Source organism: Dendrobates tinctorius, unplaced genomic scaffold (genome assembly GCF_039654945.1).
Source record: "Dendrobates tinctorius isolate UK_male_01 unplaced genomic scaffold, ASM3965494v1 ptg000022l, whole genome shotgun sequence".
Classification (NCBI taxonomy): domain Eukaryota; kingdom Metazoa; phylum Chordata; class Amphibia; order Anura; family Dendrobatidae; genus Dendrobates; species Dendrobates tinctorius.
Window position 1 is genome coordinate 36325059 of NW_027361690.1, and position 15247 is coordinate 36340305.

Below are 15247 nucleotides of genomic sequence, written 5' to 3' on the forward strand. Positions count from 1 at the left end.
TTTTTGGGTCCAATTTCTCCTGTTACCCTTGGGAAAATAAAAAAATTGTTGGTAAAATATTATTTTTGTGACTAAAAAGTTAAATGTTCATTTTTTCCTTCCACGTTGCGTCTGCTCCTGTGAAGCACCTGAAGGGTTAATAATCTTCTTGAATGTAGTTTTGAGTAGCTTCAGGGGTGCAGTTTTTAGAATGGTGTCACTTTTGGTTATTTTCTGCCATATAGACCCCTCAAAGTGACTTCAAATGTGAGATGGTCCCTAAAAAAATGGTTTTGTAAGTTTTGTTGTAAAAATTAGAAATCGCTGGTCAAATTTTAACCTTTATAACTTCCAAACAAAAAAAATGTTGTTTCCCAAATTGTGCTGATGTAAAGTAGACATGTGGGAAATGTTATTTAGTAACTATTTTGTGTCACATATTTCTCTGTTTTAAGGGCATACAAATTCAAAGTTTGAAAATTGCTAAATTATCAAAATTTTCGCCATATTTCTGTTTTTTTCATAAATAAACGCAAGTTATAGCGAAACATTTTTACCACTAAAGTGAAGTACAATATGTCACGAGAAAATCTCAGAGTTGCCTAGATCCGTTGAAGCGTTCCAGAGTTATAACCTCATAAAGGGACAGTGGTCAGAATTGTAAAAATTGGCTCGGTCATGAACGTGCAAACCACCCTTGGGGGTGAAGGGGTTAAAGAAACGTTTTGGTCAAGACTGTGGAAGGGAAGTGCTTGTACCACCAGTGGCATCGGAAATTATCTGATCCAACTTGGCTCCAAAGAGCCTAGAACCATGGAAAGGCAGATTGGTAAGTGACTTCTTTGAGGTAGTGTCCGCATTTCATGACTTTAGCCAAAGGACTCGGCGTACGGCCACTATGTTGCTGTTAGCCCTTGCCACGCACCCAGCCGCATCTAGGGCGGCGGCCAAAAGGAATTTACCCACATGATTAATTTGATCTGCCAGATCCGCCAACTCGTCCTGAGGAGCTGCTGCTAAGATGCCCCTGCGCAGAATCTTTGCCCAAGCAGAGATGACCTTTGCTACCCAGGCAGACGCGAAAATCGGACAGAGGGAGGCACCAGATGCCTCAAAAATTGATTTCGCTAGAGACTCTATTTGTCTGTCTGTTGGATCCTTAAGTGATGCCCCATCCGGGAGGGATAGGACCGTCTTTGAGGCTATGCGAGAGACAGGAGGATCCACTTCGGGGGCTTTGGACCATTTTGCGTGTAAATCCGCATCAAAGGGGTACAGGACATCTAAGTACCTGTGGCCTGAGAAGCGCTGCTCGGGGTGCTCCCAATGTTTGGTCAGTGTAGTATCAAACTCTTTGTGGTTTGGGAAAGTTTGGGATGGAGGCCTTGCCCGCTTAAATGGAATAGAACATTCCTGAGACGGGGGCTTGTCTTGTTTAATTTCTATGGTTTGAAAGATAGCTGAAAGGAGGCTATCGACCATATTCCGAGTTTTAGATATGTCATCTGCTTCTGAACTAGATCCCGATTGGGGATCCTCATCTGACCTAGTGTCGTCTCCTGAGGAGGGAGAAGGGCACCTGGGAGAAGCAGCCGGACCTAGAGAGCTGGAGGACGAGCCAGAGAGAACACGCTTCCTAGTAATTCTACTCGATCTGTCCCTCTGAAGGTCGCGGTCAGGTGCAGACGACTCACCTTGCGAGGCGGTCGGTGCACAGGTGGCTGTAGATAGCTGAGGCAAACGTTCTAGTACCTGGACCAGGGACTGAGACACTTTAGTCAGATCAGAGACCGACTGCGACATTGCCACGGCCCACTCTGGGAGAGAAGAGGTACCCTCATCCCGGGAATCTGTGTGCTCCTGAGAGGCTGACATGGCGGAAGGACTGCAGGACGGACAGAGGGGCAACGACTGACCTGAAGGCCACTTCTTTTTACAGCGTGCACAGGCGTAGTGAATAACGGTGGGCTTGAAAGAAAGCGCAGTTGAAGAGTTGAACATAGGTGGGATACGCCGTATGGCCGCACTAGATAAGATCAGGGACTGCAGAGGGGAGCCAATTTGCAATAAAGGGCTGAGCCTACCGAGAATCTGACGAGCAGCAGGACCCTGAAGTGTCCCCCAAGCAGCGAAGGGAGAAGAGAGATTCCAGTCAGGAAGCTGGCTGTGAGATTGAGGGAGGCGGAGCTTGGCGCCGGGACGTGATTGGGCCATGGAGGCGGGGGGGGGCGCGGTCGGTAAAAAAGATTGATGCCTCTGAAAGAAAAAGGAGCCCTGTAATAGGGTGGAATGGGCGCGCAAAAAAGGACGCCAGAGAGAAAAGGAGGAGCGCGTCCTGAGTGAAAGTGAAACCGCTCTCCCTCCCCGCCTGTATCTCTAGCCTGCAATGGCCGCGGCGCCAATAGATAGAGGTGAGCTGCGCCCCCATCGCTCTGGAAAAAACCTTCCCCAGTGATGAAAAGACCCATGCAGTTTATAGGCGACCTCTCCAGGAGACCGCTGATGCCTGTGCACGGCGGGGAGCGCGGCTGTCAGCATGAGGCACGCAGCTGGCAGAGAGGGAGGAGGGCGGGAATTTCAAATGTTGCTCAGAGACATGCCGGCTGAAGGAAACGATCAGACTCTTACCCGACGTCCCTGAAGAGGATAACCGCAGGGGCCCTGTGTAACAGTTAGGCCGCTGGGAGAAGACCTCTTACTCTCTGACATGTAGAAGACGGCGTTTTCTTGCTGGGAGCGAGGGATAGCCTGCTGACCACCGCAGTCTTCCTCTCAGCCCTGTCCCAGGAGAGGGGTGAGGGGTTGCTTTGGCAAGGACCGGCCACCCGTCATCCGCCCATAACACTGACTGGTGTTAGGGAAAGGTCCTGCCTGCGGTACTGAGAGGTGTGATGTGGGAAAATCACCACACTGCTCGCTCAGCCGCCTGATATAGGAAATCAGAGTGAAAACTACACCCTGTTTCCTGATAAGACCTGAAAGAAATAAGCGAGAAAAGATTAAAAAGTTCGACAAATACCTAAGGAAATAAAAGGATTATTAACTGCGGATCTAAGAAGATCCCGGTCCACCTCCTACAGACACTAAGCACAAACTGAGGTACTTGGTATTTGTCGGTGGGTGTATACTGCCAGGGAGGAGCCAATTTTCTTGTTTTTGCATAGTGTCAGTCTCCTAGCAGCAGCAGCATACACCCATGGTATTCTGTGTCCCCCAATAAGGCGATAAAGAAAAACAAATCGATGTTTGTTCTCAGACAGCCATTAATAAGGAAGCTTAATTCCAAAACAGTCAGTTGTCTGTATATCTGTGTATACCTGTGGTTTTTAGGATTTTTTAAAAAAGATAATAGCAAAGCCACAAAAGAGGACTAAAATCCTCCAAAAATTGAAAAAAACAGCAGAAAAAGCCCAGCACATTTGGTCTTGTATACAGGGGTGTACACACTGGGATGCATTGAGAGAGTGCTGGCTAGCCCGCCTAATCGAATAGTAGGGGCGTGACTAATAGGCTGAGAACCAGACACTATGCATTACCTTTATGTGAACAGCATCCTATACAGGCCTTTATTGTGCAATTGTATACTGGGCAGTCACCCCATCCATGAATGGGTAGGTGGTGAGTGGCTGTCTATTTAATATTTTGCACCTGTGTTGCCAACATCTTGCTATATGGGCTGGCTTCATCCTGTAGTGCATTTGTTCAGAAACCTGGGCAGGTAAGCGGTGCTGCCTTTTTTTCTGCCGGTTTTGTTATTTTTTAAAACGCATACACTTTTTTTTTTTATATATATATATATATATATATATATATATATATATATATATATATATATATATATATATATATATATATATATATATATATATATATATACACACACACAGGAAGACAAAGTGCCAGTTTTCTCAAGTTTGAACAAAGTATAAAGTACTATAAATAGTAATGGCATAATTCTTCACTATCGGCATGGTGGCTGCTTTAGCAGCTACTGCAATTTTCACAAATATAACAAAGACCCTGACTATAGGTTTCCAGCCCCTAACATTTTATGAAACCGGGTACTTGTCACGTTAGTATCACTTTAAATAATATCTACACTATTTTTTCCCAAAATTCAACAGTAAAAGAGAAGAAGTTTTGCATTATATCTTATTAGAAAATAATGTCATTTTCTCCCACATATCAGTCACTGTTAACGTTCCTGCAATGATCACTCACTATTAAGAAAAAGATGCTCAAACTGTTCCTCATTGAGGGATTAAGTTACAGCTGCTGCCTAAAAAAGTCTATGGAGAGGAGAGGGGAAGGGAAGAAACTTGACACAAGCAGAGGACCACAACAAGAAACTGCTGAGGCCTCGTGCAGTCGGATATACTGTTATTCCTCATGAACATTTCAAAATGAAAAGTCCAGTCCTAAGTTTATGACATTTACCTGACCGGGGTAGTGGGCATCTGAAGACTTCTGGACTCTTCTTCACGATGGACTTCACAAACCCGTATAAATACAGATGGGGAGTCTTCTGTACTACTGTAAAAAAGAAAATAAGCCTTAATAGTAATTATGGGTTTAAAGTTAAAGAATGTTACAGAAATTGATGAGATGATGAGTAACAATGGCACATGGATAAATAAAGGTAGCAATAATAGGGCACGCTGGCCCATGGGCTTAGAAGCACAACAAAGGACAGGATTTAGCCATGGAATACATCACTTATCCATCCAATTTATTTATGTGCCTCCATGCAGCACGTAATTAAAAGAGAACCTGTCATGTCCAAAAAAGCTGTTAACCTGCAGATATGGTGTTACTCTGCAATAATCCGTGTGGCCACCACACTGAAAGCTCGGCTAACAGGAAGAAATCTGCTGTATTCCTCTCGACTGCCTTGGGCTTTCAGTCACAGAGGATTGCTAGTGTGACTCCAATCACAGCTCAGTATACAGTGAGCAGCAGCGGTAAACACGCCCCTGCCCTGACTGACAGCCGTCTGCAGCATACCAGTGCGGAGACGGCTATCAATGTGTCAGGTTGTGCTTACAGCGCTGCTCATTATGTACTGAGCAGTGTCTGAAGATGAGCCTCTGTAACTTACAGTCAGAGGTTCCCAGGAGGAATAAAGTTCATTCCTTTCTGGTAGCTGGGCTAGCAGTACTGCACAGCATTAGAAATCTATTAACCTCATATCTGCTGGTTAACAGCATTTGAAGACATGACAAGCTTCTAGTACTATCCTTTAAAGTGAGCCTAAAGCATGCTTAAAATGGTGCATCTACACGACCCAATAATTGGCAGAAATGTTCATCCAAATTTTGCAGTCTGTGTACACTTCACGGTGATCACTTGACAAACGAGCAAAACTCTAAATCATTGGGTGATTGAATCTTTTAGGCTAGTACAAAACTCAACATAATCAGCAGCATATTGCCCTATGTGGGGACAGAGCGAGTATAATAACGACCACTCTGTTACCATCGGCCTGGGTAATACCCTGGCAAACTAGCACTTGTATGTAGCCTATTGGCACTTGTCTGAGTGAACCATAACTCAGCGTATGTTACATTCAAATAGATGTCAAACGCTGTAGTCACATCTACATTTGTGCATGATTTAAATAATATTTATAATCAAGTTATTTGGAGAAATGATTGTTTCATACAGTTCTAAAAGGTAACAAGAATCGTATTACCTGGCGATCCCCCCCTCCACTGCGGCCACTCCATTTGTTCTCTCAGCAACAGGAGGTTCTGCACAAGAAAAAAGAAAAAAAAAAAAAAATTGAGGCTATGTTCACACGTTGCGTTTCTTCAGCTTTTTTCTGCAACTTTCAACTGCGTTTTACAATACCAGCAAAATCTGAGATTGCAGAAATCTCATGCACACAGCTTGGTTTTGTTGTCCTCAGTATCTTATGCAATACCTTGGTTTTTGCAAAATGTAGCATTTCACTTTCAGAGCTTTTTTCACCCATTGAAAACAATGGGTGGTGCAAAAAAGCTGGAAAAAAAAAGCCCACAGGTATCAGTTTTTGCTGCGCTTTTGGTGCCAAAACTTGATCAACTAGAATCAGATGGGTTTTTATATGCCACTAAACTTTCTCAGTATGCACAACAGAAAATGCACCACGACAAAAACCTAGAGAGAGCAAAATGTAATGTGTAAACATAGGGTTTGAAAAGCTGATTAAGGCTAAGGTCACATACACATGTTCAGTATTTCGTCAGTATTTTACCTCTGTATTTGTAAGCCAAAACCAGGAGATGGTGATAAATACAGAAATGGTGACGTGCTTCTATTATACTTTTCCTCTGATTGATCCTCTCCTGGTTTTGGCTTACACATGCTGATGTAAAATACCGACCAAATACTGAGTGTGTGAACGTGGCCTAAGACATCTATGACATGTATTTAAAAAGCCTAACATCTTTTCCAGTTCGAGTTCACAGTGGTCAGATTGTATATTACTAGGAAATCAGACAAATGGCAATGACAACAAAAAACTCGACAGTCTCATGTCTGATGTTACAAATGCATGAATGTAACCCCAAGATGCATGGCAGCCACTCCATTTACATCACAGCACTCAGTCCTGCACTCGATCGTCCTTGTGTGGCTATGCACGGTGGCAATCTTACTTTCCAGGCTAAACTGTGGTGCACTTTGGCTCTCCTCATTTACGGGTGTAATAAGTTTCATTCTCAGGCACAGTTTGCCATCAGCATCGGAGGCAGAGCCAGAATTTCCCTTGTCGCTTTCCTCAGACACATCTGTTGTTACCATGGCGCTCTCCACGGTAACATCGTTGCTCGCTACATTACTTTCTGCAGTGACATCACTGGTCGCCAGGGTGCTGTCTGGACAGCCTCCAACAACTGAAACGGCAAAAATCCAATAGTCAGGACAAACACCAAAACACATTTCCTGAATATGAAAAAAATAGAAGGCTTATGCTCCAAGGTAAATTTTTAGATTTTAATAAAGTGAAGCAAAGTAGGAGTTTTGCAGGGCCTTTCACTGTTTTCACTGACATATCAGGGAAGGGGCGAGAAGAACTGCTTAAGTGACGTTGAGTTGTTTAATAAAAGGGGTTGTCCAGCACGCACAGTGTGCGTAGGTCAGTATTCTCCAGTGCCGGAAGCGACTGGTCATGTGACCACAAGTATACAATTTGCATATTTCCGACCACATTCCAACTAGACGTGTCCAGCCTTACTTGGACGCCAGTGTCCAATTCACTCGTATTGAGCGAGACCGCACATGTCTATCGGCAAATGACCACAAGTATGGAAATCACATAGTTGCAGTCATGCTCCCGGCACCAGAGAAGCGCTGGGAGTGACTGCAGCTTTAAACCCCCAAGCCAGGATTACCCCCTTTTTTTTATCAAATAGATTTTTATTAATCAGAATTCAAAATACAGACTATGCAGTAAATCTTCCACAAACAATAGATTTACAAATTGAACATCCCTGTTCCCCACCCCCCCATGTAGACAGCTTATATAACTCTTTTCTCCATAAGATTTCTCTTACACCGTAATTTACCATTAGTCATCCTTTTTACCCATATTGTCAATCAAACCATACAAAACAGAAATGTTCCTATGTCCGGGTATTAATGGTCTATCCACAACACCAGCATTGTAAAATATAGCACATTCCCATCAGTTAACTGTACCGTATTGTAGCCAGGGATTCCACAACCTCTCATAGGTTTTAGAATTGCCTCTTTTAGCATATATCCTTTCCTCCAGCCGGATGATACAAGACATCTGTTTCACAAACTCTCTCCCAGAAGGTGGTTCTTTCCTGATCCAGTTCCTCGCTATCAGCTTCCTTGCTACATATAGTAGTCTGGCTATAGCAAGCTTTGCACTATTAACTATTTCAATTTCCTCCACATATCCCAGTATGTAGACCAGTGGGTTTTTGGGTATAACACTTCCGTAAGCCCCTTCTATTCTGTCAATGACATTAAACCAGAACACAGATAGCCTGGGACAAGTCCACATCATATGAAGGATTCCGGCATCAGACCCCCCACATCTTGGACAGTCAGAGTTGTCCCTCAGCCCCATTTTAAACATCAGAAGGGGGGTACGGTACACACTATGGATCCCAAAGATGGGACAACCTAGCTGGTTCACTCATAGTGAGTTTGGGGACATATTCTAGGACGCTGTCCCATACCTTGCAAAACAAAAGCCGCGGAGACACCATCACATGTTTCTCAACGCAAGCAATGACTAGCCAGGTCTTTCACCGGGAAGGAACAACCACGGGGAGGGCAGTCTCCAATGAAGGAAACCACCTATGCCAAAACATGGTATCCATCCACAGACAGCTGTTTCGGGGTATTTGCCCCTCATCAGTGTGGCGTAAGAAACTGGCTAGTAAGAGCAATGCCTAGTAGAAGACTGTGAAAAATGAGGATGATTGACCTCATGGAGATCAACATCCAACACTACGGAGACACCATCACGTGTTTCTCAACGCAGTGATTCTAGAGCACTGCTCCCATCCCTTATGGGAAATATGCAAAACATGCAAAATAAAAGCCGCGGAGACACCATCACATGTTTCTACTAGCCAGTTTCCTACTCCACACTGATGAGGGGCAAATACCCCGAAACAGCTGTCTGTGGATGGATACCATGTTTTGGCATAGGTGGTTTCCTTCATTGGAGACTGCCCTTCCCGTGGTTGTTCCTTCCCGGTGAAAGACCTGGCTAGTCATTGCTTGCGTTGAGAAACATGTGATGGTGTCTCCGCGGCTTTTGTTTTGCATGTTTTACAAATTTCCCATAAGGGATGGGGGCAGTGCTCTAGAATCACTGCGTTGAGAAACACGTGATGGTGTCTCCGCAGTGTTGGATGTTGATCTCCATGAGGTCAGTCATCCTCATTTTTCGCTGTCCCATACCTCGTCAGTCATCACCCCAATCTCTCCCTCCCATTTGGATCTTGCTTTAAGTGGGAACCCCATTAAATGTGTATGCAATATATCTTTGTAGGTGTTAGAAATTACCCCTTTTGTAAGTCCAGCACCACCACATATATAGTCCAACACTATGTCAGATTGTATCTGCAGGTTTCTGGAAAGTTTTTGAGCCGTAATGGCATGCCGTACCTGACAGTAGTGGTACCATTCAGAATCCGGCAACTGAAATTCACTCTGTAATTGCACAAACGGTATCAGCTCCCCGTTATCCATAATTTGAGACAATGTCAGCCCCCAACGTTTCTAGCCTTCCAGTCTCCCAAGTTTCCGAATCTCTGGGAGGTTACTATTATCCCATATAACTGTGAATCTAGTCAACCCGGTCACCCCTCTCACCCTCTTTAGTCTGTTCCACAGGTCTTGTAGAGTCGCAGAGTGGGACACCAGTCTCCCATTACACCCATCTTCCCATCCTCTAGGCCAAGTATCAACGGGCTTCTATTTAGTACGTATTCCAGCACTCCTCTGATGACCTGGATTACCCCTTTAAATATTGTGTAGCAGTGTGCAGGACCATGCCCAAGACCTCTTGGGAGGTGAGAGGCGCTTAGTCCGTTTCAGAATGGAATTTACACACAACCTTCTAAAGCTGTGGAAGCAATTCCTCGTGACATTTGCACATATTATGTTGAAGCGCAATGTAAGCGCGAAACGATCATCGTCTGTACTTGCTCCATAGTTTTATCTGCCTGCTGTTGGTAACTTGATGCCACAATAAAGGATATTCTTTGCATGGGACGGATTGTGCCTATCCACTTTCTTTTTTTATGGATATACATACATTGAATGACCTAGCAGTTTTCAGAGTTCAATAGCATGAGACATAAATGCTTAATGGAAAATACTACTACGTCTGAGTGCACACCTCATGTGGGGGTACACTCGCAAAAAAAAAAAAAAGTGCACGGCAGAGAGCACGTTCGGTCTGCCGTCACCACTGCAGTCCATGGCCTCGTCGGCGCATTCGTCCAGACATATGCCCTGACGGGGACACATTACACAATGTGACAGCACCCTAAGGCCGTTTGCTACATAGCTGCACAGACTTTATTGAACTCTTGTTTACTGGCCAAATTCTTTATAGCAGTATGCCCCTTAATGAATATGGTGGATTTTTCGGCTGCCGCAGGCGACCGTAGGAAATGAACTCCAGTCTAGGCACTAGAGTACATTTCTGTCGTCATTTACACAATTTTAGGAACATAAATTATAATAATTTGTCAACATCGCTTGGCCTTGCCCCCATCTTGCTAAGCTTCTCCAACTTATTAAAATGATGGTGATGCTGGAGTATAAACGAAAGAAAAGTCACTACATTTTTACAACGTAATTACTACTGCAATTATCCCCACACATGAAATTTGGATTGTTGGGCTACAAAAAGTCAGTGTGCAGACAGCCTAAAGCAAAAGCGAACTTTACAAAATGTTATACATGGGATAACGTTCTACCAACTGGGACGGCAAGCTGAATGGTTTTTGATAACCAAAAGAACATAAAATTATTTGTGGGTGAACATAAAAGTCTCACCAATTGGGGTACTATGCCTTCTTGGCCCCCGTTTCAGCTGGCCAATCATAGGAGGAGTAACACTGCTTATTGGCTGGATTAGGTCTCCTTCCTTTGGTAGAGTAAAATGGAATGGTGTTTCTAGAAGGAAAAACACATGAGGATTAACTCCCGGGAAAATTAAATGAGAGTAATGGCATCAGCACAGGTCAATGCTGCAAAACAGCAAATAAGTTGCACAATTACCGTATTAGCAACAATAAATTAACTATGGACTTACGGTACTTATCACTAGGCACAATATTAAAGTTTACTACTTTTCTTTCTCAATGTTGGAAAGCATATAAGAGTCGTGTGTGAAAGGGCCCTAAATGAAGCTGAAAAGTGGACTCGTATCTGGAGATGGACCTCACCAGTAAATTCAGAGTGAAAGATCTGTGTAAAAGATGACAAATGCAGGCACCTGATAAGTGGAGAGACAGGCATTTCTCTGTAGTAAAGTATATAACAAGGCTTCATATATATTTGATTGTACTAACCATTGCTCCCAAGTTTGCAGAATCAAGAGTGCCCATTTATAACAATAATGGCAGTGTGTTCATAATACTGACAAGCAGTGACTACACTGTAATAATCTATAGCACCTAAAGCTACCCAAGTATTCATGTATCTGGATATATTTCTACCTGTGGATCTATAAGGGCCGCAGTATAGAAGCAACACGAACATAGAAATCAACATACATATCACATTCATTTAGGCGTTCTAATGGAATCTGTCAGGAGGATTTTACCCCCAAAACTACATAAATGGCATGGAGCTCTTTCAAAGACAAGTCCAGCAATACCTTTACATGGTCAGTCTGTTCCTCCATTACTGAGAAACTGATATGCAAATGAGGCTAAAGACCTATTTGCAGATCCAAAGCCTCCGTCACTCCAGCTCTATTTTCCATTCAACACCACCTCCTCCTGCTCTTTGACTGACAACTTTTATGCTATATGACTTCAGACAAACGAGCAGTCAGTCAAGCAGAAGGAGACAGAACTGTGAAGGGAATAGAGCTGGAGAGATGGAGGCTTCAGATCTACCATTGCTTACTGCATTTCAATTCAAACACTGATTTCCCAGTCATGGAGGAATAGAGAGTGGTCATATAAAAGGTATTGATGGACTTGTCTGTGAAAGAGCTCCATGCGCACAAATAGTTCGAGTGAAATCCTGCTGACAGATTCCTTTTAAATACATGTACATACTTTAGCAACTGCTGTATCACTAGTCAATTTGTGACTAAATGTTAATTTGAACATTTAACAATATTTTAAAAGTCTTTTTTATACTTAAATGGACACTTTTGCTTCAACAAACATGGCAAAAATAAAAAGTGCAGATCAATACAAAAAAAAAAAAAAAGAAAACTTCCGAAATATAGCTTATCAGGAAAAAAAAAAAAATTATAAATGTAACTTTTCCTCCCTTGTCTCCGGAACTCCTCATTTCCTCAGAAACTAAAGATATAATGTGATTTGCTCAAGAGAAGAAATTGCCAGCTCACTGATAGATCAGATTACAGCTGCCTATTGAAGTATATGGAGAAGAGAGGTGATAGAGGAGGGAGGGCAGAGTGATGGAGAAAAAACCCAACACATGGAGAAGTTGTTGCTGGCTTGCCATAAGTATTTAAAGGGAATGTGAGAGCAGGGGCAGAAAGGCTTATACTGGCAGCTGCTTGGTGTTGTTTGCATAGATTTCCTGATTTCTCGGTTAAAGATGTAGCCAGTGTCTGACTGGGGGCCCACCAGTAACATCGACTTTGGGGGGGGCCCACTTTTCACCTGCATGCAAATATTACACTACCCTTGTTAAAAAATTTACCTACACCTCTATATCATAATAAACTGGGTAGCTTGGTAAATGGATGATGACATGCTGCTTTTATCTGTACAGAGAGAATCAAGTGAATTATATCATCTGTTCCCCTATGAGCCAGTCTGAGCCTGGATGTAGTAGTGTTCAGAATCCTGAGCCCTGTATAATCCGCCCACATCACTTATTAGCAGCTTCCTGTGAACACTGTGCTTTGTCAGCAAGCTGCCAATCAGATCAGTGGTGGGGTTACACAGATTAGCCTGACTGGTAGGCACGTGAGACACCGATTGTATGGAAACTACAGAACAAAGCCCAATAAGTGGCACATCACTGGAATCGGGGTCTCTGCTCCCACATTATGCTTTCACACTAAATAGCAAAAAACTGCTAACATATTGCCTTTAATCCCTCTTCAGTGCTTGATTTACAACTACATTGCTTAGTACTGCTGTATAATGCAATCCATGAGGCGGCAGTTTTTAAAGTGTACTACATAGTGACAGGACCTTCTCGACTGTGTACTGTGAGTGGGAGACATCACACCATCCAGTCTCCATCCACTTTAGACATCTAAAAAATTAGTTATAGAGCCTGTAATGTGGAAAACAGGTAAAAAATGAAAGCTATCAATCATATAGTGAGAAGAAATTGTATTATTCATTGATGAGCACATGTTAAATATTTTGCTCATTAATGACATGCCACTTTTTTGGTAGCTTTACATATATCTTTAACAGCTATATTTTGTTGCTCACGATTGGGTATATAGTGGCTCAGTGGATTGCAGTGCTGCCTTTTACCACTGGACACGACCTAGGACATCTGTGTGTGGAGCATCAACGAGTTTCCAAAAGCACACTAATTTCATAGAAATCCAATAAACCCATTACTATGTCCCTGAAATAGCAAAGTTAGATTAGGAAGACCCATTGGGGACAGAGACTGATATAGTGACAATATCTGTACACTATGAAGGAATATTTTGGGGATACATAAGTAATAAATTTCACATTCATCAGCATCATTCTCAGAACTGGGACAATCCAACATTAACCTACCACTTGAGCTTTCACAGAGACTACGCGCAGATTGTTCAGCGGTCTTTTCTTGGAATTCTGAATCCGGTCCATGTCCTTCATCTTCACAAGAACCAATGGATGCATCATCAGTACATTTATTAAACACGGCCGCTTTTTGAGGAGATATCGATTCATCTTTTTCCGGAGACTCTTTCTGATGTTCAGAAATGTTCTCTGCACAATGAAGACTTATCTCATTAGGATTCTCGCTAACAGTTTTGCTTAGGTCCAATATAGGAGCTTTAGATGGATTTTCCTGATCACTTGCAGAGGCATCTTTTACTTCAGTTTTAGGAAGTTCTAACTCTGTAATTCTTCCACCATCTGGGACATCATTTGACAAAGGATGTTCTTGACTACTGTTTGGTGTATTTTCACTATCTTCCACGACCTTAAGGCTCAATGGTATATTTGCTTGTTCTTCACTTAACCCACAGATGCCTTTATCTTCTTGCTTTTCAACTTGTTCTGCCTTTTCAAGCGGGTCTGGATATTTCTGGGTTAATTTTTCCCTAACACTTGTATCATCTGCATTCCCTGGGAGGATAGAATCCTGGTGTACCTTAACCTGTCCAGATAAATTGGACTCTTGGTCTATTTGAATAACACATTCTGGTGTTTCCGGGACAGATCGCTCATTTTCTTCTTCTGCAAACAGCTCCTGATTTACCTTTGGAGCTACTTGTAAGTTGGCGTGATGAACTATAAGATGTGGAACTTGCTGGTGAGATGATGAGGAGTTTGAGGACTTGTTACAATCATTTGCGGCAGGCACAAAATCCAGTTTCTCTTTTGATTCACTTTGGATGTGGTCACAAATTTGCTTTGGCTTCCCTAAAACTTCATCAAGAGTAGCTTTCTGCTCATCTGCATTCTCTTGAGCATTTGGGGGACCAACCGCTGATGCCTCAACTGCAGATCTGCCACATTCATTGTTTTCAGTTTGTGGAGCAGAATGTAAAGGCAATATACAAGGCACAGACTTTATGTGCTTTAAATCAAATTTATTTTCTGAGACAGTCGATGTCTGATCTACAACATTCTCAAAATCTGATTTCCCTTTAACTACTTGGCAATCTGTGCTCTGATCCACTTCCATGGCTTCATCTGCCTTCAATGGTTCCACATCATCGGTGGACAGACGTTGAGCCTGTGTCTCTGAAAGATTGAGATTGCACTCGTCTCTCTGATCCTCAACTTCTTCGGCTTCAATAGGAGTTTCAGGAACTTCATCAACATCTGCAGAAGGACTCTCAACAGCTGAATTTAACCTGTGATCAGATACTTCTTGATCTAAAATGCTCAAGGAAGCATCTGAATTTAAGGACGGTATCAAGACATTCTGACTAATAGAGTCATTATTTTGGGCAATACAGTCTTTAATGTCATTCACATCAATGTTGACAATGGCACTTTGTTCAATGTTAGTTGGAGGATCTTCTTGGACCAGTGCAATGTGCGGTCTATGTATGGGATCCTGCTTTTCCTGCAGAGCATCTCCGGGGAGATTACTCTCCTTTGTACTCTTACAAAGATGTGTTCCTTGTTCATCCTCTTCAATCTGTGTTGCTCCACCAATATCTTTGTCCTGTGGGCTGTCAGTTTCCATAAGTTCACTTGTGGATAACATTAAATTACATTGGTCTTCTGTGTTTTCATGGGACGATTTTGTGTTCAATTCAAGGTTTTCTGACTTCAGACTGGAAACTTCGGGATCGTCACAAACTTTAGACAAATTAAGTATGTTACTTTGCTCTCTGGAAAGAGAGTCTTCAAGGCTCTGAGTAGGTACAAACACATCCTGTAAA

General features: G+C 42.8%; 1 protein-coding gene across 4 annotated transcripts in view; it reads right to left on the reverse strand.

Annotated features, from left to right (window-relative positions):
• The window catches only part of TP53BP1 (tumor protein p53 binding protein 1), a 182896-nt gene that overhangs the window by 67140 nt on the left and 100509 nt on the right, over positions 1 to 15247 (reverse strand). For all 4 annotated transcript variants that reach the window (XM_073568586.1, XM_073568582.1, XM_073568584.1 and 1 more), the window contains exons 12-16: positions 13419 to 15240; positions 10513 to 10632; positions 6618 to 6854; positions 5672 to 5729; positions 4417 to 4512 (exon numbers count right to left, since the gene is read on the reverse strand). In XM_073568586.1, coding sequence (XP_073424687.1) covers positions 4417 to 4512; positions 5672 to 5729; positions 6618 to 6854; positions 10513 to 10632; positions 13419 to 15240 — 2333 coding nt within the window. The remainder of the gene's footprint in view (positions 1 to 4416; positions 4513 to 5671; positions 5730 to 6617; positions 6855 to 10512; positions 10633 to 13418; positions 15241 to 15247) is intronic.